The sequence below is a fragment of the Seriola dumerili genome, unplaced genomic scaffold (assembly GCF_002260705.1).
Source record: "Seriola dumerili isolate Sdu_G_001 unplaced genomic scaffold, Sdu_1.0 BDQW01000291.1, whole genome shotgun sequence".
In the NCBI taxonomy this organism is placed as follows: domain Eukaryota; kingdom Metazoa; phylum Chordata; class Actinopteri; order Carangiformes; family Carangidae; genus Seriola; species Seriola dumerili.
This window is the reverse complement of record NW_019174546.1, coordinates 4,185,625-4,211,180: the sequence shown is the minus strand read 5'-3', so window position 1 is coordinate 4,211,180 and position 25,556 is coordinate 4,185,625. Positions and strand designations below refer to the sequence as shown.

Genomic DNA, 25,556 nt, shown 5'->3' with positions numbered 1-25,556 from the left:
TGTAAGCAGAGGAAAACCTTGCATGTACCACACTGCACTCGAGTTTTCCCTGAGCAGCCTTTTGCTCTGCAGCGCGCTGCATTCTTCAAGTTTACTGCCTCTGGCAGATGTGCATTAGCCCTCCTGCGGATTGAGACATGGGGGACTGCCTTCACTGGACGCTTTTTCCCTTGGACTAAAATGTCTGGGTCATCTTCCGGCTCTGAAAAGTCAGAATTGTTGTTGTCATTGTCACGCTGAGTCAAGAAGGTCATGGCCACTTCCATGCGAAATTCAAGGAACTGCATGATGTTTTTCTTTGGTGTGACACATACAGTGAGGTCCTTGCGGTACAGTAGCCAGCCGTTGGCTAAAGCCAGATCTGTAAAGTGCATTAGCATCCTCAATGTCCATTTCTTTGTATGGCCATTCATTCGATAGTAACTCATCAACAAGGTCAACTCCACCCATCTTGGAGTTGTATTCATGGACAATACTTGGTCGCGGGATGGTCACATATCGTTTCTGTTTTTTGTCCCATCTCTGGCAGGTGTTTTCTGGCTCTCTAGCATGAACAGCAGACATCATCAATACCGGTTTATTGTCATACCACTTTACCACACAAATCTTTCCATCCTCAGTGGTAACTTGTGCTGAGGTACCTCTTCCGTCCTTTTTCATTTTTTTGTCAGTTGGTAGCTTCTGCACTGCTGCAGCGACCCGATGCCTCATAACTGTACCAGTCATATACATCTGCTTCTTAACTAACAAGACTAAGTCCCTTTGTCCACATATGTGGACATCATGTTTAGCGGCATGGTAAATCATTACAGTTCCTAACTTTTGTAAAATTTAACTTCCATAACAAAGATTGAATACTTTTATACATATTTGAACAAGAATCAACCATGAAATTTGATTGAATTTTTTACCAGGGCAGGGTTGGGATCGGGAGTGGCCATTTGAACATCTGGGTGTGTTGTCTGCTATCTAGAATCTAATCTGTAATGTGTTACACTCTTCTCCCACCACTAAGTGGCAGAATAATGTCCTCTAATGTGGTCACCAGGCCCTTGTTGAGAAAAAGTTAGTATTGTGGTCTAGAGAACCCAAAATGTGACGTCCACATATGTGGATGCCAGGTCCTAGGAGGTTAAGTCTTAAAACAACACTCACTCGCCTCTTGTCACATTGAAACTGAAGAAATCCAATATTATTCATCATACAGTATCAACTCTATCGGGAATGTTATATATATTTTTAATACCATTGTTACTATAGAAAGCACAGCAACCACTTTCTTCATAATTAATTTGCTATACTAATATAAATGTATGTAAATACAGGGTATGGTACGCCCTTTGGTGTTCTAAAGGAAATGTTAGTTTTCTCAAATAAACTCATGTTGAAACAGAACCTGTGTACTTCTACAGCCATCATGTGCAGGTTTTGTGTGCATGTGATGGTGGAGTAGCCACTCACCGATCTGGGACTGGGCCACCATTGTAGACTTTCGGTCGCAGAGCGGAGAGAACGGCAGCCCAAGCTCTGCTTCTTTGTCCCCCTGGAAATACAGCAGCTTTCTCAGTCAAAATCATTCTCAGTCTTTGGTTCCTAGAAAAAATGTTCCCGACTCTCCAGGCGTACACACACAGCTCACTGTGCATGCACTCGCTCATAAACGGACACTTACACTGTACACATATGCACACCACCACCATACACCATATGCTCACACTTCTATCAACAGGCTTTCGATTTGTCTGGCTCCCGCCTCAAGTGCTTTTGGGCCACAAACGTGTTTCATTTTCTCTTCTGGTTTGTCATAAACAGATGAAATGTGGAGACGGGAGGAGAAGCTATTTATCAGCAATTCACATCCTGGGAGACAAAGGCCTTGTGAAAGCAGCCACAACAACAATAGCACTGATAATGAAGACAATGTGGATTAATAATGGAAGAGATGAAAGCAATGTGGCACCAGATGAACGTCTGTCCTTCTTGCTCACATTTACTAATACACAATCTATTATTTATAGCCAAATGCATTGTTTTATCAAAGAGATAATGTTCTACATTTTAATTTTCCATGGTGCTTGTCATGGCATCATATTTGAAAATGACAAAAGATTATATAATTATACTCATGGACATGGCTGCATATCTTACAGATGTGCTGTAACTGCTTTAGAGGGCAGGTTTGTGCCAAAGTGCCATATTAAAACAATCATTCCACAATGTCTTCCTTATTTTATCCTTGGTGTGAGTCTGCAACCGTGTGAAAGAAACCTGACTAACGTGGGGCTGAATTGGAAGAAAACTTTTCGACTGTACTGACATTTATCTTGCAAACAGTCCGATCTGTAACGCCCGCACCAAAGGAGCGGCTAAAAGCAATGTTGAGAATATAATAAATAAATCAATGCTACTTCAGATCTAGTGTTTCATCTTTTGACAATCCCAAGAAATCCTAGGAAAACTCTGCGACTCCCCCCACCTGGTCCAACAGTGCAGATATTTTCAAATAGCAGGAAAAGCACAGGTTTAACCCAAAGAGGCGAATGAACTTTCGATCTCAACTTTTCAAGCCAGTAATCGAAAAGGGTTCCGAAATAAATAAATAAATAAAACTGAACATCTCACAGCTACTTAATGGACCTTGTCCTGAGATTGTTTTGTCAACAACATTAATGACGTCTGTGTTTTATTTGGGTGTTTCACTCCACTGGCGTGCTTAAAGGCATACTCGCTTAATGGCATAGTGTACCAGGACACTTGAATGGATTGGTGCTGTCGTTGGTTTTTTTGTTTTCACCTGTCTGGTGTTTTTCAGAGCTCATCTTTCTACCTCATGGCAAATTTTTGAAGGCTGTATTAAAAAATGTATTTCATCATACCAGAGGTTTTCAAACACATGGAGGCAATTAAACTACTGATGCCCAGTGGCCGCAATAATCACACTCCTTCTTGGACAGTAACTCAAATCAGAGCATACAGCTACAACACTTTTAAGATTTAATGTGTCTTACTTGTTCTGAGGAAATCATTATCTGTGATGTTCATTGGGACTAAATCTTGCTGAGTGATCACAAGAAAAAAACACTTCTTATAACTCCAGAATTTGCCTGAGAATCGTCACGATTGATAGTTTTCTTCAGAGAAATCCAGTGATAGGTGTTTATAAGGGTCCATGAGTACATTAACAGCAACCCAACTCATGGGAACTGTAGTCCCAAAACTTAGCACATGATCATCTCCCAAGTAAAAATAAGATAATAGGAGTGACAAAACTTATCTCGATTTTGTCTGACAGGGATCCATAGTGTGAGACTTTCAAAAGTATATATATATATTGCATTATATTATAAAGGTTTCTAATATTTATTCCTCCATAGATATAATGGGGTTGGACGAAATATTAGATTTACTGCAGGGTCGCTGTGTTAATTATAAATATGTGTAACTGATTAACCGTCACTCAAGTGTACGTTACGGTTCCGTGTATGTGGCCAGATGAAAACCCTGTCATATTGACTCTGCATCCTCACATCCTCAAACCACTGAAGCATACACCGGACCACTCACCCACGCACTTCTCTGTGACCTGCCAGGTGCACCCACTCACCTGTCTGAAGAACTCCTCCAGTAAGGAGGTGGTCCAGCGATGGTGGAGGTCCCAGCTTTTGGCCGGGTGGCTGATATCTGCTGTGTGCAGCAGCAGGGACAGAGCTTTGGGCTTGTCAATGCTACAGAAGAGAGTAGATGTACAATTTTACAAAAACTGAAGTCCACCAGAGAGTATTACTCATTTTTTCTGTTGTTTTTCTAAGGGGTTCTGTACATTATACTTCTGCTGCATTTGCTCAGGTTTATCATTATTTTTCTGCCAGATTTCCCGGGCGTGGCGTATCACACATTTGCTCATAATTCAAGACTCCTTGCTGACTAAAGTCACTGGAGACATCCTACGCTACCTCCCCAACATACACACCCAGTTTCATTCACATCCAGTGAAGGGGGGACAAATGGTGGACAGGTTTTGATACAAACAACTTACATACACTGTAATCAAGTGACTTTGCTTGGTTTTTGTCGAGTCTTACATCTGCGTGTTGCTGCTCGTGGTTTTATTTTTGCCGATTCAGCTTCTTGCTTCTGTTGGACTCAAAAGGGTTAGAACCTGCAAATTGCTGCTTGCAGCTATAATAGTTCTGTTGTGAGTACGAAACAACATACAGATTGAAAAGAAAAACTGTATGCACCACTTCCTTTGATATAATTCACGTCAATCACCACTGGAGCAGCCGATTCTTTTGAATATAAGGTCACTTGTGTTTAATCAAGGTGCGACTGATTTTGAAGTTAAAGGCAAGACCGGTCTCTGGTCTATTCATCAGTGTCTGGTTAGTCAATGTCCTGGCAAAAGCTACATCATGAAGAAAAATCTGCAACAAGGTTATTGGAAAATACCAGTTGAAAGAAAGACACAAGCAAATTCTCAAGGGAGTGAGTACAACGGAAGACAGTACGATCAATCACACAAAGAAAAAACAGATTGGTTGTGTCTACAGCAATCTGTCCACAAAAAGTGACGGTGGAAGAGGAGGAGAATAAAACAACTTTAATACAGTCCAGACTGCGTGTTTTTGAGCAGTTACACATTCTTTGCTCCTCAGACTCTGAGCAGTTCATTTTTAAAACAAAATAAGTTGTTCTATTTCACTCTCAAGAGCAGGATTTTGAAGTTCTAGGATTATTTCTACATAAATGTTGCAATGGCACGGATTCACCGGAGACACCCTGCGAAATATATTTGTCCACCAACGCTCATTACAAAGATGTGGAATATAGACATCCACTAGAATATGCATACAAGCAAAGAAATTTATTCAGGAAAGCAGAAAGTATAAATAAAACAGAAAAGCATAAAATATTTAAGAGGCTGGAAACAGCGATTTGTTTGGCACTTTTGCCTAAAAAAAAAAAAGACTTAATATCAAAATAGCCAATTAGCCAATTACTTTTCTCATGATTGACTACTTGATTAATCGACTAATCAATGCAGCTCTACGCGACACAATATGGGGAGGGGAGGGGAGGGGAGGGGAGGAGAGGGGGCGTGGGGGGTTTATTCTTCCATCATCCTGCCTCCATGAGGCTAATCAGTTTTCTGCAGCGGAACACAGTGTGAAGACGCTTCACCTCCCCTCACCAGACATCAGTGGTGTCTGAGCTATCACCTGATAACCATATCAAAATATCCTGTTTAATGGACTGACGCATGAATGAACAGTCACAGACCGAAATGGAAAACAGGCACACGAATGCAAACACACAAACACATGCACGTTAAAACGCAAGGTTAAACAGAGGTGAGAAGCTCACATTTCCTCCTTTTCCATTTGTGGCAGATTGGATCTTAAAGTGCACTCTAAGCAGCAGCCCTGGAGCAGACCAGTTTGAATTACTTCACATTAGAGTCTATTCAGCATTAGAGCTTCCAGCAGACTGCAATCCCTCATTCATGTGTCCGTGTACGTGCGTGCGTGTGTGTATGTATTGCCGTGTGCTTATGTGTACCTATAAAGTCACTACCAACTCACCATTAGTGGACTGTTGAGCAGCCAGCAGCTTCATTAATGCTTAATGTATTTTTCTCAATTAATCACTTAGTCTATAAAATGCCACAAAATGTTTTTCAGTTGTCCGACCAACAGTCGAAAACAACAACAGTCCAGTTTGATGGGATGTAAAAGAGAAAAGCAGAAAATATTTAAGAAGCTGAAAACATCTATTTGTTTTTGCACTTAATGACTTAATATCAAATTAGGGGCCAATTATTTGTCTCGTGATCGACTACTTGTGAGTGAGCTCTATCAAGCCTTTCGAGAAGCGTAGCTCCCTCTTCCTCTTGGAATAATGTTTCAATAAATATCAAAAAGCTTTAGGTTGGTCCGGAGCTCAGTTCTTTGGTGCGTGGCAACTTCATCTTCACTTTTGATTCCCCTCATATTGCCTGCGCTTGACCAGACTTCTGATTTTCTCAGTAAAATATAATAGATTTGCAGTTTCAGGGTGCTCCTTTCTGTATGCATGTGAAAAAGGTAAAAGCGGCAGAAGAGGTGTGCTGGTAAAGGCAACATTACCCTGTTTGTGGAAGGCTAATGTTTTCTGCTGTGGCAGAACAACAGTATGCTAAAAAAAAAACCTGCCAGCAATATTTCTGGCGCTGGTTTTCATCGCAGTGTTCAAATAAAGTTCCCCCTGCCAAATCTGGTGTGTCTGCGCCATAACTGTGTTTGTATCTGAGACGGCCTGTAATAACAGCCCACTGTATACCTGTACTGCAAAATACATGAAATTTGGCAACAAAATTCTCATTCCATTACTGTGTTTTATGCTGCGTAAACAACATTCAAGAAGCAGAAATCATCCCTTGTTTGTTTCAGTGCAGAACATGATTATTTGTTGCGCTTCTTTATGACAACACCCTTCAGGGCAGGGTTAATTGGGTTGTAAACAGCGGGTGGTTAGTTAACAGCAGCAGATTGCAGGGTTAATGGAGATTTAATTGCTGGGGTGAGGGCAGGGAGTGTAAACAGTGGCGAGGGAAAAGGCAACTGACCCCTCAGGTTGTTGGAGGAAGTTCTTCATGGCCTTAACCTGCTGGAAATGGCAGGACATATCTGTGGCCAGCACCATCTCCACCACCAGAGCCCGCAGCTCTCTGGATGGAAACAAAGGAGAGAAAAGAAGGAAAAGGGGAAAACGTGAGCCACGTGCTGTATCATGGACTGTCAAAACGGCAGGTAATAAAAGCCGACTCTTTTCGGAAGTGGCTAAAGTAAATGAAGGCAGCCAACACAGTTTTTGAGAGCTATTTATAATATCTGCTTTGACAAGTCCCAGCTTATGCCATGAGAAATCGCATTGCAACTGTCTCCTCTGATGTATTATCACACACAGCAGTTCCATTTAGTACAAAGTTGTTGGACCTTGACGGTAATCCAACTTTTCTGATTTTGAATCCACCAAACACCAGTTTTTTAATGACAAGTTCACATTGTGCTGCGAATGGGAGATTTTTATATCCCTTTGCTGTCTCACTGTTCTGTCGCTCTATCTGTTATTGTCTGCCTGTTGAAGTATCTGTCTCTCTGACCTCCAGTCATCCTTGGAGAGGTTGTAGAGGATGTTCATCTCGTCGTCGTCCTGCAGTAGGCGGTAGGCTGCGCTGACGTGGTGACTCTCCAGCACTGAGCGGTCATTGTACAGGATCGCTGTGTCTGACCTGCCGGTCAAAGAGAAAGCCGAGGAGAAGTTTGTCATTGGTTTATGTTAGAATAACAGCATGAAGTGCAATAACAAACCCAAAGTTGTTGCTACTTCTTAAATTTATCAGTAAAATGTGTCACTTAATAATGAATCAGATTTTGGGATGCCAAAGATCTGAAATCTTTTTTTCCTTTCTGAGTTTCATTTATTGGGTCATTCTCTTTGCTGCAGCTCTGTGTCTGTGTGTGTCAGTCACTGTGGAGGGCGCTGTGCAAAAAAAAATATGTGAAAAAGACGTTCTTGGTGCAGTCTGGCAACTAGCAGGGTAAACCTCTAGCAAAATGCTAAATGTGAGAATAATTCATGTTCTTTGTGTGGACTTTTTTTATGTTTCATTTTCAGGAGGTCTGATATAAAAGGGAGGACTCTTGAGAAAAATCCAAAAATCCAAACACGAAAAAAGGAGGAAAAAGCCCAAGGGTTTCCTCTACTTTATCTAAAACACATAAAGTTTTATTCACAGTGTCATTTATATACAGGATGGACACAATAAAAACATGATTAAATGGAGGTTATAAACATTTTTTAGTGTGTTTAAACCTCTGCTAGTAAGATGTTTATGAAGATTTTATTTGGATAATCTGGAGGGATTTCCTCCCTGAAATATATCTTCATTTGGAAAATATTAATAAGACACATTTTAAAAAGTTGATAGTGAATTAAAAGAATGTGGATCATTTCAAGAAGGTTTGAAGTAATTGGACTCTTGTACTTTGTCACATTTTAACTATGAAAAGAGTGTTTGTCAACAGAATTATTCACTTTCCAAACGATAACGAAATATTTATTAGCATTTTAATGACATAATGTCTTATCTCTCTCTCTCTGTATCAACTGAAGTGCTCATCGGACGTTTAGTCAAGGACGTTTGAGTCTCCGAGAACAAACAAACTCTTTTTTTTTCAGCAGCAAGGAGTTTGGAGTTCATTTGGATCCTTTCCCTCCGCAGTGTTATTACTGCACTGCAGGCGATCTCAGTGTGAATATAAAGCCCCCTTGCTGTAAATGAAAACATTGATCGGGTGAGTCAGTGCCATGCATTTTTGATTTTATGATCCATTACCTTGTCTGAATGTGGAAGTTGTTTGTGGTCCCCGTGTGCTCATAGTCGTGCACCGCCGCCGCAAAGATCATGGCAAAGATCTCCAACTCAGTCAACCAGTGCTGGAGGCAGAGATAGAAGAGACGAGGGGGGGAGGACGGGAGGGGGTGGGACGTGAGGAAACAGAGGGAAGGTGAAGATAAGGAGGAGGAGGAGAGGGATAAAAAGAGGAGCATGTAGAAGAGGGAAGGGTGTTGAGGAGAGGAGGCAATGAGATGGAAAAGACAGAGACGGGAAGGGAAAGTAATGAACACAGGAGGAAAGAATGGACAGAAATTAGAGAAGAGGAATGGGCAGCCAGGGAATGGAAAAAAAGGGGGGAATGCAGGGAATGGTACATCATGTCGTAAAGATGTGGAGGAGAAAGGTGATATAAAGGATGCAGAGAGAAGAATTTGGCATGAGGAATACATTACCGTCAGCGATGAAAGGAAAGAGAGGAGATAGAGGAAAGGTCAGCAAAGCAAAAAGGAAACTTTAGATAAGACCAGCTGTCACTTCAACACTCCTCCTTCTTCTTCTCAGACACTGTCTCAGTTGGGTTTGTCGGCTACTGATCGTAAGCTCTCTTTAAGTTTACCACGACCTGATGCTGTCACAAGGTGAGACTAAACATCACATCATGGTTTCCTGTTTAACTTTTTCAGATCAAGTTTAAACCTTTTTAGGTGCAATTCATGACTACAGCAAAGAAGATACTCAGTTTACTATCATGTACGACAAAGAAAGACATGAAATCAAAGTCACCAAAGTGACTAACAAAATAGTTGCCAGTTAATGATATTATTTTGATTGACTAATCAGTTAATTGAATAATTGTTGCAGCTCTCATCGATACCACTGTCAAGTCTGTGTTCCAGCAGCCAGCTAGCTTAGCACAACAGAGTAGAAAGAGCTAGCCTGGTTAGCATTTTTACACTTCGCCTTATGTACGGCTTAAACAAACAAGATATAAAGTGTTATTAGTGAGGTGTATATCTTTTTGCTACGCTAAGGTGGTTGTAGCTTCATATCCACGATACTAATGTGAATGTCATTGAATAATGATAATAACTTTATTTGTTTAGCTCTTTTCAAAGCAGCTGGTACAAAGCGCTTAACAGAGTTAAGACTGTCAAAAGATTTAAATAAATATAATTTAGGATAAAATATTAAAACGCAACAAAAGAATACAAAATCAACAAACAGGCAAAAACTACTCAAAATTTCACTATACTAAGTATTAAATAAACTCACAATGACTGAAGCTAACAGCAAGTTGTTAACGTGAAAATGTCTGTCGGTATAAATACGTTCATCTAACTCACTCTGTTTCTTCAGCTGATTGTGAAAACAGCTGTTTCATCATACCAACAACATACAACCACCCTAACGCTAAAAATAAATCTAAGGCCAAAAGAATGTGCTGAATATGGGATGCTTTTATCCATGGCTGTGCATGTTTAATCTGCGACTGTGTGCAGCATCCTCACACCTGTGAGTGGGCATTTTCCTCTGAGATGTGCATGCATCTGAGTGCACTCACATACACAGTGAGAGTGGGGATTTAGCACAGGAAGCCCAGTCGATATCGGTGACTAATCAACAGTGGGGGATGGTGGACTCATTAAGAACGGGGTGATGGGTGCAAGATGCCCGATCCATCCCTGAGTATATTTCCTCATGGGCCTTCTTTATGAATGACCTGTTGATTGTTGATTTAATGGAGTCTGGAGGGCCTGCAAAATGATAGATGCTATTCTGCAGCTCTCCCAGGAGCCTGTGGTTCTGGCAGTAATGTGGTTTACTCCACAAGGCACTGCCCAAAGAAACACACCATGTCGACAGCTGTCGCAGCCACCTTATTAAGGTGATTAAATAAAAACACTGGAAGCGGGGGCGGCTGGCTGGTTGGGGACTTTGAACTCAGCATGGCTAGGTTTTTTTTTTTTTTTTTTTCGGAATGAATGTAGCATCAGAAATACCCTAAAGTCACTCCAGTGGGAAGGAGTGAAATATAGGTCACCCGATGGAAAAAGAACAAAAGCAACATGAAATATGGAGAATAGAAATGAAGCAATGTCACGGCAAAAGAATAAAGAAGAAAGGAAGTATTTGACTTCAAACACTGAGACAGTGACCATTAATAAGTGTCACATTTTGACAGGTTTTGATGTTCTCAAACCTGCCGTGAGCAAGACTGGGATTAAAGGGTGATTTTCTTTTGGTCTCTTGTTTTTTTTTTTCATGAAAAAATTCGGATTCGGAACACGGATTCTCCAAGAAAAAAAAAAAAGGCCATATTTAGAAGCTGCACGTCAAACAAAGCTGCAATTAGGCTGGCATACGTCAGCTGACAGAGATGTTCTGAATACCATAAGGACAAAATCCCCTTGATTTCACAGACTAAGCTTCAATCCAGTGAGCTTTCTTTCTTGGAACTGAACCAACATGTCCGGCGGGTTCCTGCGCAGTAGATGCTGATAACATCGTGGCATCTAAAGTGTCCATGTACTACTCACCACCATGCCAGTCTTGAGTAGCAAGTAGTGTACAGTCTGTGTGACATCAGCAGCGTGCATCAGGTTGTGGTAGGGGTTTTTGTGTTTGCTGTATCCCACTTCCAGGGCCTCCACGAATGACACCACTGCAGAGATTGGGATCTGATGGCAGACACAACAACGGCAAATGTCAACAAGCAAAAAACACTGTAGGCGGTATGAAACTCCTACGAGCGACCTGGTGATTTAAATGATGAGCACATACAATTTCAGTACGTGCACAGTCCCCTCAGCATTTGAAATTGACATAAAATCATGGACTGTCAATCACTGAAATTACTGCAGACTACGAGTCTAGGTCCATGTCAGCTTAATTGCCCGTGTCATTTACTCTCAGATGCTGGCCCCTTCAAGTGGAGTGTCCTCAGCTTTAAGATGCTGTGGAAAATGAGCTTCACCAGTATGAGATGAGATGAAGTATGACCAACAACCCCCCCCACCCCACCCCCCACTGTTGAAATACAACAACATAATCTAACTCGTAAGAGAGTGACAGAAGAGAGCGCACCCGCTTCCATTAAATCAGACATTCTCATCTGTATTGAATATTTGTAGATTCACATAAACAAAGCTATGTCCTTGTGACTTTACCTTGAAACGGCTAATGAGGTCGTATCTTGTGAGCAACTCGTAGAATATGAATTTAAGTGCGTGATCCCCGCTGGCCTCATTAAGAGCGAACACGTCAAACGACCACTTGTCGACATTCTGTGTGGGAGGGAAAAAACATTTAATAATGACAAGCTTCTCCTTAAACAATGTATTCATTCGCTTCAATAAAAAACTAAAACTTAAAAAACTAAAAAATGTTGAGATGGATGTTGCTGCAAATCCAATGATGATTTTGTGATTTTATGTTAGTAGTCCACGAACTAAACATAAAATCATTTTTAGTTTCCTTTTAGATATTATACCTGCTACTTTTTTGACAGATAATGTGTTTTTCATCTTTACTGCAAAGAACACAATACTGTCTTGTCTTTGAGTGATGTTCAATACAAGCGTCTGTTTATGAGAAGATAAACTTTGCATAAAAACATTCCTTGAAAAACAAAGTTTGCAGTACATATTTTCAGCCCTGAGTAATGTCTGCAGGTATTTCTTTCAGGCCGCATACAATCCCAACAACCTTCACTGATAAGGTAGGGCATGCTGTATGTAGCCTGAGAGACAGAACTCAGGGCACGCACACGGTACTAAATGAAGATGACTTGGATGAACATATCCACATTTTTCATAATGAACAGCACAAGTGAAGGGGACAAAAACATGATTTTAAAAAGTGAGGGAGCAAATCACTTTCTTATAAATAACTCTTTGTAGTCACACATGTGTCTATGTGTGAACAAAGTCACATCTGTGTCCTTCTGCTAAGATGTGTGTGCACGTGTTATTACCTTAAGCACAGATATGACAGAAGGAGGGTAGCTGAGTCCCACCATATTGGAGGTACGTCGGTACATCCTGTTTGGATGAGATAAAAACATCAAATGAAGCGCACCGCTGAGTGTAAACACCAGAGGTTACCACTCAAGCCCCAACCCACAGCCTGGAAGGTTCCCCACCAAGATTCACTCTGAACGTTCACATCAACACAACGCAGTATGAAACTGTGTGGAAATGGCTAAGTTGAGGAAAAGGCAACAGCATCTGTAAGTCTGTTTTTCTTTAACATGCCAAAGATTTAAAGCTTTGTCAAAAGTGAGGAATTAATTTAATCACAAAATGCAAAACAAGCAGTGCAATTGCCCGTGAGATTTAGGAGAGTATTTATAATAATTTGGAAGGTTATAAAGTTGATGTGTGTTGCTGAACATCTCATAGTTTTTGTGGGATACAAGTAAATATTTTGTAATTTCCAAAAGAGCTGTTTTATGATAGTGTCCAAAATAAAATGCAGCTGAATATCAAGTTGGCCATTTTCTCAGGATTTTTCAAATTGAAATGGTTTCTTCCTCTTTCCAAATCTGTCTTCATTGTAAATGTCTGTGAAAACAGATCAAGAAAGATTATATCTTACATACTTGAAGCTTACCGATTTCAACAAATGCATGTTGCATGTTAGTGTGTGATAGAGCATTGCCTTTGGAGAGGGAGCGGCTTTTGTTAACTCTCTGAATGATTGTGCTTAGCCAGGCTTGCCAAGGCCGTGATGATGTATGGTGGACTCAGGTGAGTGTGCCACTCTGCAGAGGACGTACACGTACTTACAACAGGTTGAAAGGACACACACACACACACACACACACACACACACACAATTCAGATAGATTTGAGAAGTATGCACTGCATTACCATTAACAATAACCTTGAATTTTTACATTGCTAAAATGGATAAATTAGATAATATATTTGTTGGAATAATGGATATGGCAGCTGTTTTGCCTCTCTCACCTTTATCTCATTTACCCCTTTTTTAGTTGTATACATGATGAACATTCACAAACAATAGTACACACATCATGTAGAGCTGCATGGAGACTTGTCCATATCATTTATGATGATATATCTTTTTCGTTATTGACTTGAAAATGATTTTCTAATCAAATTTGGGTATAAAAATCATATTTAATGTAGACAAAGATGAACATAGACATAATGTTTAGTGTGATGGATGACCTGAATCAAGCAAGTCTCAAGTCCCTACATTAAAATTTTCATATCAAATTGAAATTAACTCAAAGCAAAAAAAAAAAAGCACAGAAACTGACAGGAACAATGTAGACGTTCATTCCTTATGCAAGGCTAAACTAAAGATGTTGATACAATTGCTTTAAGTCGCTCTGGGCTACTCTGCTTTGGCTTGACTGTTGATAGATCAGCAACTTCAGGTGGGGAAAGATAAAGGTCAGCAACTGTGTGCTTGTGTGTAATTGTGGTTGTGTTCATACACACGCACACACACACACACACACACACACACACACACACACACACAGACGTTTACCTCTCAACAAATATGCCAGCCTGAACGGCGTGGACGATGCTGCGGAAGCGAGGCTTTTCTTCATTGCGCCGCAGCATGAGGCCCATCTGGCGAGTGAAGGTGGAGGCCAGCCAGTCCCGCACCTCTGAGGGCACAGACTCTGACTGAATGTCGCTGAGCTCATCCTCTGTGTCCACCAAACGTCTGCAACAAGAGAGAGGGGAGGGATTGAAGAACACAAAAACAAATATAAAAAGAAAGAAACAAAGTAAAAGCAGACAGATGCAGAGACTAAAGGCTTACTCATATATTTATTATTTATCGCAGGTTTACTTTCACTGGGGATCAAACCGAAATCCCAACGCTGTCCATCAAATATCACCTCTTATGTAACATCAAAACATCCCAGGCCTCTTGAAACACCATGAGGCAGAATTCAAAATCCAATTGTGCGACATAATTCTCCGCAGCTACCCTGTTGTGTTGACATGGGTGTACGGGGGGGATCAAGAGCAAAGCCTGTTGGTCTCCACCCTCTGAACTGAATACATGATCTTATGGCAAAGAGAAAAGCATTCACATCGCACTGATAATCATGGTGCTACATGGATTCTGCACTGGATAGTTCATCATCCTCCATCCTGGAGTGGTCATGCCATCGCTGGCCCTAATCTGGCTGGAACTAGATGACGAGAGGGTTACATAATTCCATAAGCCTGTTCATATCTCTGATGCTGGACCTGCATTTAACCGTAGACTTACAATGGCGTGGTATATTCTCTAACCTTAACCAAACCTTAACAGCAATTTGTCATAACAAAGATCTTTCCAGGACCTCAAATAAGTCGTTTTTTTATACTTAACCATATGATCAGCAGAACAAAATACGCTGTTTTAATTTTGGAACACAAAAAAAAAAAAAAAAGAAAAAAGAAAAAGGAATTTTGTCATCTATCTTCTTAAATGACGGTACAGAGGCTTTTAAGAAATTTTAAGTATGAAAATTAGAAGTACATCAACGCTGTCAGTGTTTTATTATATATATAGTAATTATATTTTTATATATTATTATAGATCATTGTTACTGATGCATTAACATTTAAGCATTACTTAAATGTTGGTCAATGTGGAGCTAATTTTAGTTCAGTTTAATCTATAATAATGCATGATATTTTATAAAATGTTCATATATTTTGTCAGTTAAATCTTAATGTGAATGGTAACTAGCAACTAAAGCTGTAAAATACAGTATGTATGGTGGAGTAACAAGTGCAATATTTCCCTTTGTAATGTAGGGTAAGTAAGTAAGTCAACAAGCATTTGTGTGAATGCAGTCTGTCATTCACTGTAGAGAGACTAATTGGTTAAAATGAAACTAAGAAGTACAATGCAGATCAATTGCCATACTAATGACAATCATCCATTTTCTAAAGTCTGGCTGTCATTAGTGCTGCGCCATTGTTCTCAATAAATGAATACTTGTTCCACTACTGTTTTCTTACCTTGTCTCCTCGATGTAAACGGATTCCAGCACCGACGCAGCATACTCGAGGTTTTTCTTGAGGTCAGCGAGGGAAGCCTCTCCTCTCTCCAACTGCTTCACCAGACATCTTAATCTAAAACAGGGATTCAACAGTCATTTACCAAATGGGATTACTCCTCTGCTGTCTTCAAATGACAAAATAATTGCAACTGATATTCAATTAATCTGGTCTGGGTTTCAGCTGCACAAGGCAAGATTGTTTTTGTGAAAACACACACACACACACACACACACACACACACACACACACACAAAAACTGTCTTCTCAGTATAAAGTTAAACATAGAAAAATACAATTAACATGAAGCGATAAATGAAAACATAAAAATACAAACTGACCAGCAGTACGCCAGCAGAGAGCTTTCAACTTTCTAAATATTATATATATAATATTATATATATATAATATGTACATCTTTTAACATTTTATTTAAATCAACAATATCATTCTTTGTTTGTGTCTTATAGCTGCTTTGCCTGTGTGCATATGTTAAAACTGGTTATAATCAGTATCGCTTGGCTTTTGTTGCTTTGTGTTACTTGCACGGCTGCATATACTGAATAGTGGATACGGTTGTATTATTGTACTAATGTTTTGCCGCTATGCCCTGTCTGGAGACAGTTGCTATTGCTCTCTATGGGGCTGCAGCTGAAAGATAGCCAGCTGGCTAACACTGGTACATTTACACGATGTTGATTAATGCACATTGTCCTTATAAATAAGTGAAATGACATTTTTTTTATCCTGCCATGTCACTTGAAAAGAGGTTACATGAAATATGTTTTCCTTCTCGTCCATTTATGGTCGAATGGGATTCTCTGTCTCCTTTTAAAAATAACATTTCCCTCTCAGATGTCTTGGCTGGTGTTAAGTGTCATACTCGTAAGTGACAGTCTGACTTGTCAAACACAGGTGTAATTAATAACATTAATGATGGCTGCACTCCATCTCTTGTACGTGTGTGAGCTCCGTCACTACTAGGATACTTAATTGGAATGAAGCCATCGTTAAGGTCATTAGTTCCACCTGTGCTTTTCCTGCTACGACAAGTCAAAGCGTCTGCTGCTTGAAAGGTCTGCTCAATCTAAAAATTGCAGACTTTTGATGTCTGCAGACTCTTGCTTGGACTCATTTGCATGTGTAGACTATTTAGAATTAAAATAGCTTTAATATTGCAGCTCTCTGTGCTCCTATTATGACGCTTTTGACATCACTGACAGCTCCATTTTATCAGACTGTCTGAATATCTGGGTCAGTGTCACTTGTTTCGCCCATTGACTGGTGCCGATTCTATTTTTGTAAATCTTGAGCACTCCAAAAGTAATTCCTAAAGACAGTAAAATGCTTTATAAAGTAATTATAGCTTCAATTTGGTGGTCACATAACTTTGTAAGCAACTGCAGTTTAATGCTTGTGTATGACAATTTAAACATGCCTATACACAGTCTTTTTATAGTGTTGATATATATATATATATATATATATATTCACACACTATACAGTATATAATACATGCTTATACTACAATTTACTGACATTACATTATATTACATTACAGTAAGTTTTGCAACATGCAAAAGTCATCTTGTATCATTGTTCTGGTTATTCGGTTATATTTAATAAATGAACACTGAGTGATACAACATTGCAAACCAGCTGGTGTCAGAAGTGTAATATTGCTGAAATCATCAAACACCATCCTCTGTGTTATAATTTTTCAATACTAATTCACTTGTGGCAATAGATCAATATGTTTCCTGTTTTTAAAAATACGCAGAAGCCCTGGCAAAGGCCACCAAAATAGTGTTAAAGAGAAAAGTAACTTAACATCAATTTCTGCACACTGCAGCCTCTTGCCGTTCTACCACCTGCTGCTGTGCTGGAGGTCATGTGCTCTCTTTCACAGTGAATGCCCACAGAGGCTATGCTTGTTGTTGAATTATTAAGCAGAAAGGTGGGAGAGTAGAAGGTTTCAGATGGGCTCATTGATTACATTCCCTGACGGTGGTTGCAATTTTTCCAAGTGATGGATCAGAAATGTTTCTGTGGAGATGTCTCAATACAAATATTAATGAATTAAGTTGGGTCCATTTATTCCTTTTAATGGCCAAAGTTGGGGTTTGGGGCCTGAAAGTGTTGTGTGTAAAGCAGTGAAACATCCACTCCACATTACCAGATGTCATTATGCTCTACACTCCACCAGACACACATCTATTGAATATTGTCTGCCTGCAGGGATTCAATGCTAACCTCTGACATTCTGTCTGATATGCGATAATATCAGGTGGCAAATGCTGAAAATAATAATCTGGGCATTTCCTTTAGTCCACCTCTGCAAAACAGCAGCACAGTCATAATTTCCATATTCATGCAGAAAAATCTGGTGCGATGTCATGCTAGCAGCTGTGTACATCAGCACAGTAACAGCCTCACCCGCTGGTATTTGTTCATAAACCATGGACAAACACAAATTCTTTTTAAAATTCATCCCCTGCAAGAAAGTCTGAATTTTACAGTAATTCATCAGATACAACTGCATGATGGCACTTGACAAAAAGTCTGGGAATCGCTAAAGTCAGTAGGGTTCATCCTCTGGGAACCATGAATGTCTGTACAAAATATGGAAGACAGTGAGATAAAAGGGTTGGGAAAAGACGCCGGATCAACAAGGTCATTAGAGTTTATCCTACAGGGATCTTGAATATCTGAAATAAAATTTTCTGTGAAATTCATCATTTTCTAGTCTGAGCCAAAATCAAAAAATGTCAATCTGATGGCGACGCTGGAGGAAAAGTCAAAGGATCACAGCGGTCAGTAGGATTTAATCCCCTGGGGACCATGAATGTTGTTGTTGCGATATGTCAGCCTGGGCAAAAGTGGTCGACTGACTTTTTGATATCCTTGCACAAACAAAATGAATATGTTTCTTCTTTTTTCCTAACTATGACAACAGCTGCTTCACATGGTGATATCTCCTTTAAGCTGACAGCTATTTTAAGGATCATAAGGAAGTGAATGGATGAGGGGTGAGCTGTAAGAATCACTGCACATGTGATTTGGTTGGCACTAATAATGGTTATTAAGAACAGCTGTGTGCCAGTGAACTTCCCTGCTAATACTTGAGAACAGGAAAATCATACCCCTCGCTCCTTCAACAAAGCTCCTTGTCAGACTATAATTCACCATACAATGTTGAATTTTTCTCTGTTGGTCATTTGCTTTGACTTTACATCTTGTAGCGCGCTCGTGCTGGCATGCTGCGCTTATTTGTAAGCCCATGTTGACTGACATTAGCACATGCACTGAAAGAAATGTTTGTCTCTGCTGACTGGCTCTGTAGAAAACCTTTGTCACAGGCTCATTGCTTTTGTCTGTCCAACAACAGGCTAAACTGAATGCCCAATCGATTTCTGTTGTTCAGCCAAATGATAATTTACTAGATGATCAGCATCCAGCAGGTTTTCAAAGTGAGAATTAATGCTTTTTCCACAGCGTTGAGATGAAAGGAGAAACTATTTAGAGACAGAAAGTGTTTCTTCTTTCTTTTCCTTAAAATCAGCTTTGTCAAGGCTGTACACTTTTGAACCACTTGAGCTTCCCTTTAAAACCAAAGAGAAAGACTTTTGTGATGATGAGACAAGTGCCAGGATGTATGATACATCAGTGTCTCTGCCAAGCAAAACAAAATTGGCTCATTTCACCTGCTGTCATTAGAACGGGAGGCAACACGCTGTGTTAATAGCATGGGTCAGGACCAAAGTAACTCCTGGGCTGAGAGCCAACTGAAACATTCAGTTTAAGCCAGAGAAAAACTGGTACAGTGGAGGAGCAACAGCCATGTAATTTGCTATGGCTGAACACAGTGAAGTAATTTTCTCACTTCCTTTCACTATGAACTTCTCACTGGTTCAATCTCTCATCAAAAAGACACTTTTAAAACGCACTTTAGAAAAGTAAAAGGAATTCTCATTTGACTGTGCTGTAACCCAAATATTATAAGCAGCAAAAATACACACAGAAGAGAGGGAACCATAAATAATACAGGCTGCTCTACATGCTTTAAATTTTATGAAACCATTTAGTAAGTGCTCATGAAGATTAGCACAAATATAAGTATAAATACTGGCACCGGTGAGTGTAAAAAACAAAAACAGAAGAGATTAACATAAGTGCATATAGAAAGTATTGCCTTGAAAGAAATTTTGCTCAGCTGCCACTCTGAGAATATTGCTAATACATATACATGAGGCACAGCTGACAGTAGTGATAAATACAGTGAAAGTATTGGCTTTAGTTGGCGCTGTATGTGACTTATGGTATATACCAGCCACACGGTGCAAGTATTGTGACGAGCAAAGCCTCAAAATATTGCGACTGTTTGAAACACATTGAGGATACAGGAGAGGGGGAAAATAGTATATACACTTTCTTTTTCCACAGTTGCAGTCCATTCAAATCATCACACAAGCACACAACCTTTCTGTCTGAAAGGTTCAAATACAAAAGTAACTGTTCTCTCTTCATGTGTTGCTCCAAAGTAGAGTTGTTCCAATTCCAATTCTACTATCAGAAAAGCCTCCGATACTGTCTCAAATACTAGATCGGGAATCTGCGACTATGCTATGCACCGACCCCATAGCGTGTAATGTATTGATAAACTACTATGGTTTCAGACACAGATAACGGCAGTTTTCCCAGAAATCAGTTCTTCTTCCCCACTCTAAAACAGCAGCAACTACAATAGAGCAGTAAAAAAGAATAGATTTTTGGTGAATAGCATAATATGGACCACGGTCCGGGTCCAGACCCAGATGCTGTCCTATCCAGACCCGGACACAGAACCTATAAATTATAGCTTTTGGGTACAGTATCAATTCAAGGTTAAGCCTGAATCTGTAATCATCTGTGAAAATCTCTTGTATTAATGTGTACGTTTCCTCATCTGAGACCAACGTCTAAAGATAGAGAATCATTTATTTATTGTGAAGCCCTCTGGCACAAATCTATGATTTGAGGTTATATAAACAAACCTGAATTGACTTGGCTGCGCCAGAAAAACAGGCAGGTCAGAAATTTGTCTCGTTTCAGTCTGAACAACTTGGTGTCACCTGCAAACGTTGCAGTTTGACAGAGAGTTTACTGGAGTAGTATAAAAGACAGCTCTCTGCCCAGACCAGCTCCAATGCTGAGGAGCAGGATCTTTGATATGTGCTTTCTAGACTTACTGCGTGATAGCTCCTGTTTGACAGCTCAATATTTCACTGACAGCTGGGGTCAGCTGTTAAAGCTTGACCCGTACGAGCTCTAATATGCTGGTGTTGAGTGGTATAAAAACCCACAAAGAAAACACTGATATGTACTTGAGCTGTCATCATGTGAGGAGTAAAGGTGCAGTGCCACCCTGACTATGTCATCACAGACCTTTTGGCTTAGTGTGCGCACTGTGAATAGTAGTAGAATAGCAGTGTAGGCTAAGAGGTGGATTAGCACAATTTCCTCAAAGGTGTTTTAACTACAGGGCTTTAAGTGCATTTACGAGAGCATGAGAGCTGGAAAGCGAACTTTGTGCTTATGAACAGAGTTGCAAATAGACTTTCAGATACATTTCTTTTCATTAATATAGAATATGAAACATTAGTCATCAGCTACCATCATATAGCAAGCCCCTAACCATCCTAAATAAACACATAAAATCCCTAATATTGTCTCATGGATGCCCCCCCCCCCTCCACACACACACACCCACACACACACACACCCACACACACACACACCCACACACACACACACCCACACACACACACACCCACACACACACACACCCACACACACACACACTACATTGATAAATTGCAGTGGTGGCAGGGTTAAGCAGGCCGGTGACAGAGCGAGGCAAACACATGAGCCTCCAGCTGCCTGCTTTATATCTGAAGATGAAAGATTTATTTGTTTTCCCTCAGAGGGGTGAGCAGAGAGCACAGAGGAGATTACAGTTGGAATTCAGGTTGAGAGCATTTCCCTCCTCTATTCTTATAGCATCCAGTTGTTTGGCCTCAACTGACCTGCTCAGAGAGAGGAATGGGCAAAAAGATGAGAGCTCCGAAATGATCTGGTGTCAAACTCGAGCTGCCCTGCGGTGTAAAGTGGAGCTCAACCTCTCGACAGCTGTTGTGACAGCCAGAAGTGACCGTGAAAAGAAAAAAGGGAAATTAAACAGGAGAAAGGTTACGTAGCAACAGCTTTCTCCGTCCTGTAACAATTGCTTTGTCACTCAAATGGCAAAAAAAAAAAAAAAAATTCTCCATGTACCCACTGGAAAAAACAAATAAATAAATAAATGCCTCCCATTGAAATGTGTCTGACCTAACTCATAATAAAAACAGGTCTGCTTTGAGAGGCCGCAGTCTATTTTCCACACAGCAGAAAGCAGGGGATAATTGGGGCTGGGTGAGCAGAGGGGAATGAGAGCATTGGCAGGATGCATAAACTGGTCACTGCCTGTGTACCAAAGACATTCTAGCCTAGACGGTGTGTAATCAATGGCCTGGGGTCAATGTAATCACCCAGGGAGATTAGCGTGCTTTCAGGGAATGCACACACAGGTTTTGGGCTGATAAGCAGAACAAGGCCTATAAAAACATAATGACTCAGTTAAGCTGCACTGCCACATATTCTGCAGCCTCCACCATGATTTGTGACTGCAGCAGATCCATCAATAGAAAACTGTGGAGTCCCAGGACATCTATATTTTCACGAGACAGGTGGGTTAAAGCAGGAAGGCATGAGGCATGGTTTAATCTGGAGTTGGCATCTGATCATCAACAACAACAACAAAAACAACCACAACAGCTGAGTGTTTAGCTCAGAGCTGTTTTCTATTGATTATGGTGAACATGACAGTTTTCAATTGTACTCTTTATGTAATTCATTGGTTTTCTTTGCATCATACAAACCCCCTGATGTGAATATAGTTTGCTTTTGAAAGCAGGGTTTCTGCAGAACTGAACTTTGACATATTTTAAGACATTTTTTAATGCAACACAGAATGCAATTTAATACTTGTTCCATAGCGATACTGCCCAAAGTATAAAAGATATCAATGCAAAACTGTAGGGATGATAGGGCCTGTGAAGTAAACGTCTATTTACTTTTTCATTATATATTAATCTATCAATTATTTTTTTTTCAATTAATTGTTTAGTCCATTAAATATCAAAAAGCTGCAAAGAAAATGCCTCTCACAACTTTGGAGAGCCGAAATCTTCAAATATCTTGTTTTGTGCAAAAAACTGCATGAAATCTTCATGTTGAATGTACATTGATGGATTAAACTAATCTTTCTTAAGTCATAATGAAGTCTAAGTGAAAAGCAGCTGGACTTGCTATTTTGTCCTTGAGTTTCAAGATTCTTCACGGTAATAGTTCAGCAGCAGATATCAAGCCACATTAAAGTAACACTGACCAGAACAAAAGATGTTATATTCACTTTGATTACCGAGCAAATACTTTCCAAGTTTCTGGAAGTTTCTTGTTGTTGTTAAATAAATGAAAACCAATTTTCAGCAGTAAAATGACAAAAAAAATATCAAAAAGTATTTGATTTCTTTGAAAAAAGAAAACATAAATGCAAAACACCAATTTAGTCTGACAGAAAAGTAATCTAAAAGTGATTTTCTTTATAGAACAGCAGTCTGGGCGTTTATGACAAATTTGTAAAACAAAGGAGACCAGGAGAATTTTCTCAAACCATGAAGGGTCGATTGACAGTTTATCTGACAAATTCAAAGCAAACCAAATGTGGAGATACATGGTTTTCTCTGACAGTGACAAGCTGTGTTCAAAATGAAATGTATTGTTGTACATTGCAAAATATTGTCTCAGGATTCAGAAACATCTCCATTACAGACAGAACAAGCCATTGTGTCCCGTTAAAACATCCTCGACAGCCTCCCTCCTCTCTTGCTCTCGGTAGCTTCAGAATGTGAGCTAAATGCTTGAACTGTATGTAAATACCGATGTTAATGTGACACCCACACTGAGCGTTGGCGGCCATTCAGTTTTGGGTGGGATTCAGCTACAGCAGGCTCAGGCTGCTGTTGATGGCTCTAATTAAAATTACAAATACTGCTACAGTGCAAGCGAGCGCTCTCTCCGAAACAATATTGGTAACTCCTTCAAAAAGTTCCGATATCTGTTCTAAACAAAGCCTCTCCCGTGGGAGGTTGCAAATGACAGATGTGACAAGAATGGCGGAGGACAGAAGAAACCTTAAAAAAGATCAGTGGTTGGCTGAATGCAGCCCACTCATGTCAAAGTCTGCCAATCAAATCCACAAGATGAAGTAAAGAAGTCTTCAATAATGCTATGAGCACAATTAAAAAAATAATAATAAAAAGCAAGATCCTTTGTTCATATTGAAGAAGGTGAAACGAATGCTGTGGTTTCCATTTTAATGCAATAAAGGCACCAACAGAAACGACACGTGTCCAAAACATTACTGTAGATGCAAAAGGAGATTATAGTGATCAGACCCTGTAATAAACTGAATGTACATTCTTTGTTCAGTATCCACCTTTTATGCCTTTTATGCAAGGCCCCAAACAGAAGCCTGTGAGCTATCTTGAGATACCATGCCGTCATTTTTCTTTATGTAATCACTGAAAATTAAAATTAGCAGTGCTGTCACAAGTTACCTTAAAACTGTAGAAAAAAAAGTGCACATGACACGTGAGTTTAAAAAGTCCTTGAGTAGATTATAACAGATAAATTACCAAAACGTAATTTAAAAAAATGACACTAACTCTGGGTCAATTTTCTTGGCTGGTTTATCATCCACTGGAACTGGGTAAAGACTCAGTAGTGCGTTATACTGGGCAGATACAAGTAATCAATGTATATATACTAATCACACGCTGGGATATTGCTATAACGGCCGATTATATAACATGTACATAAAGCAGAGACAACGTGCCAGGGTTACACAAGTTACCTCTTGACTTCGAACTTCAGCAGTCAGCTCCGTATAAGGCATTAAAGGTTTTTTTTTTTACAGCCTCTGATGCAGTTGCACAGCATTGAACTTTGGTTCAAAGCCACGCCAGGCAGGACTTTTGTTTAAAAAAAATTAACTCTTATCTAAAGTGGGTTGTGAAGGTTGGTCCACCGCCAGTTCAGATGCTGTAAAGTCTCCCTCTTTGGTCAAATAAAATCCATGTGTCTGGTTTAATCACGCAATATACGTCTTTTGAGTCTATTCACAGGCTGGTTAGTAAACATAGGCAGACTGTGTGCAGTTTGCTCACATCACACTGCAATATATCTGGTTATGAAGCTCAAACACATTTCAACCATTTATGTTTTGCTGCCATTTGGAGCCCATGATGTTAAAGGTTGCTTTAGGCAGCTTTATGAGGTGGGAGTATCCTGAGACATGAGCTTATGAGATGGAGTTGTGTACTTATACATAGATGTATATAAGCAGAGCGTTTAGTGCACAGGAGTGCAGTTAGAGTCTTTGTGTTTTCCACGTACACTACGTCAGTAAAATGACTCATTTTAACAAAATGCAAAGAATAATGTTACAATAATGTTTTTTGTGTCCATGACTGATATCCAAATAAGGTTTACTTCACAGTGGATGATATAATAACACTATCCTCAGAAAATAATTATGCGAGAGGAATGAAGTCGTTACAGTAACTGGCCACAGGGAAGGTGAGCTGTCTACAGACATCCATCCAAACAAAAATTTTGGTAAGAAGCCAAACCCTGTTATATTGTCAGATGGCACTGGTAGGATGAGGAAAAAATGCAGTTCAAATGCATTTACTGAAAGTCTTGTTTTACCAATATTATTTTGTAAGATGCACAGTGTTTCTCCTCTCTTCTTGAGAAATGATAATGGTCCAAACGCTTATTAACTTCGTGTATCCGAATGGTTTAGACTGAAGATAGACCTGTCTTTGTGCTATGTCCCACAATCCCGTCATCCAGGTCCTTAATACATCACATTAAGCAGTTAATGATACCATTTACTGGAACCTTCAACCGTAGAGGTGGCAAGTCAGAAAACAGTCTGTTTTTGGAACAGTTCCGTGGTTTCATTTGGGCAGCACTGACAAAGCGCTTAC

At 39.9% G+C, this 25,556-nt stretch overlaps 1 protein-coding gene across 1 annotated transcript in view; it reads right to left on the bottom strand.

Moving 5' to 3' along the window:
• The window catches only part of LOC111231212 (calcium/calmodulin-dependent 3',5'-cyclic nucleotide phosphodiesterase 1A-like), a 98,155-nt gene that overhangs the window by 10,889 nt on the left and 61,710 nt on the right, over positions 1–25,556 (bottom strand). The window contains exons 4-13 of the mRNA XM_022758251.1: positions 15,385–15,498; positions 13,904–14,086; positions 12,354–12,420; positions 11,548–11,664; positions 10,918–11,058; positions 8,378–8,478; positions 7,142–7,270; positions 6,605–6,706; positions 3,605–3,725; positions 1,462–1,543 (exon numbers count right to left, since the gene is read on the bottom strand). Of these exons, the coding sequence (XP_022613972.1) occupies positions 1,462–1,543; positions 3,605–3,725; positions 6,605–6,706; positions 7,142–7,270; positions 8,378–8,478; positions 10,918–11,058; positions 11,548–11,664; positions 12,354–12,420; positions 13,904–14,086; positions 15,385–15,498 (1,157 nt within the window). The remainder of the gene's footprint in view (positions 1–1,461; positions 1,544–3,604; positions 3,726–6,604; positions 6,707–7,141; positions 7,271–8,377; positions 8,479–10,917; positions 11,059–11,547; positions 11,665–12,353; positions 12,421–13,903; positions 14,087–15,384; positions 15,499–25,556) is intronic.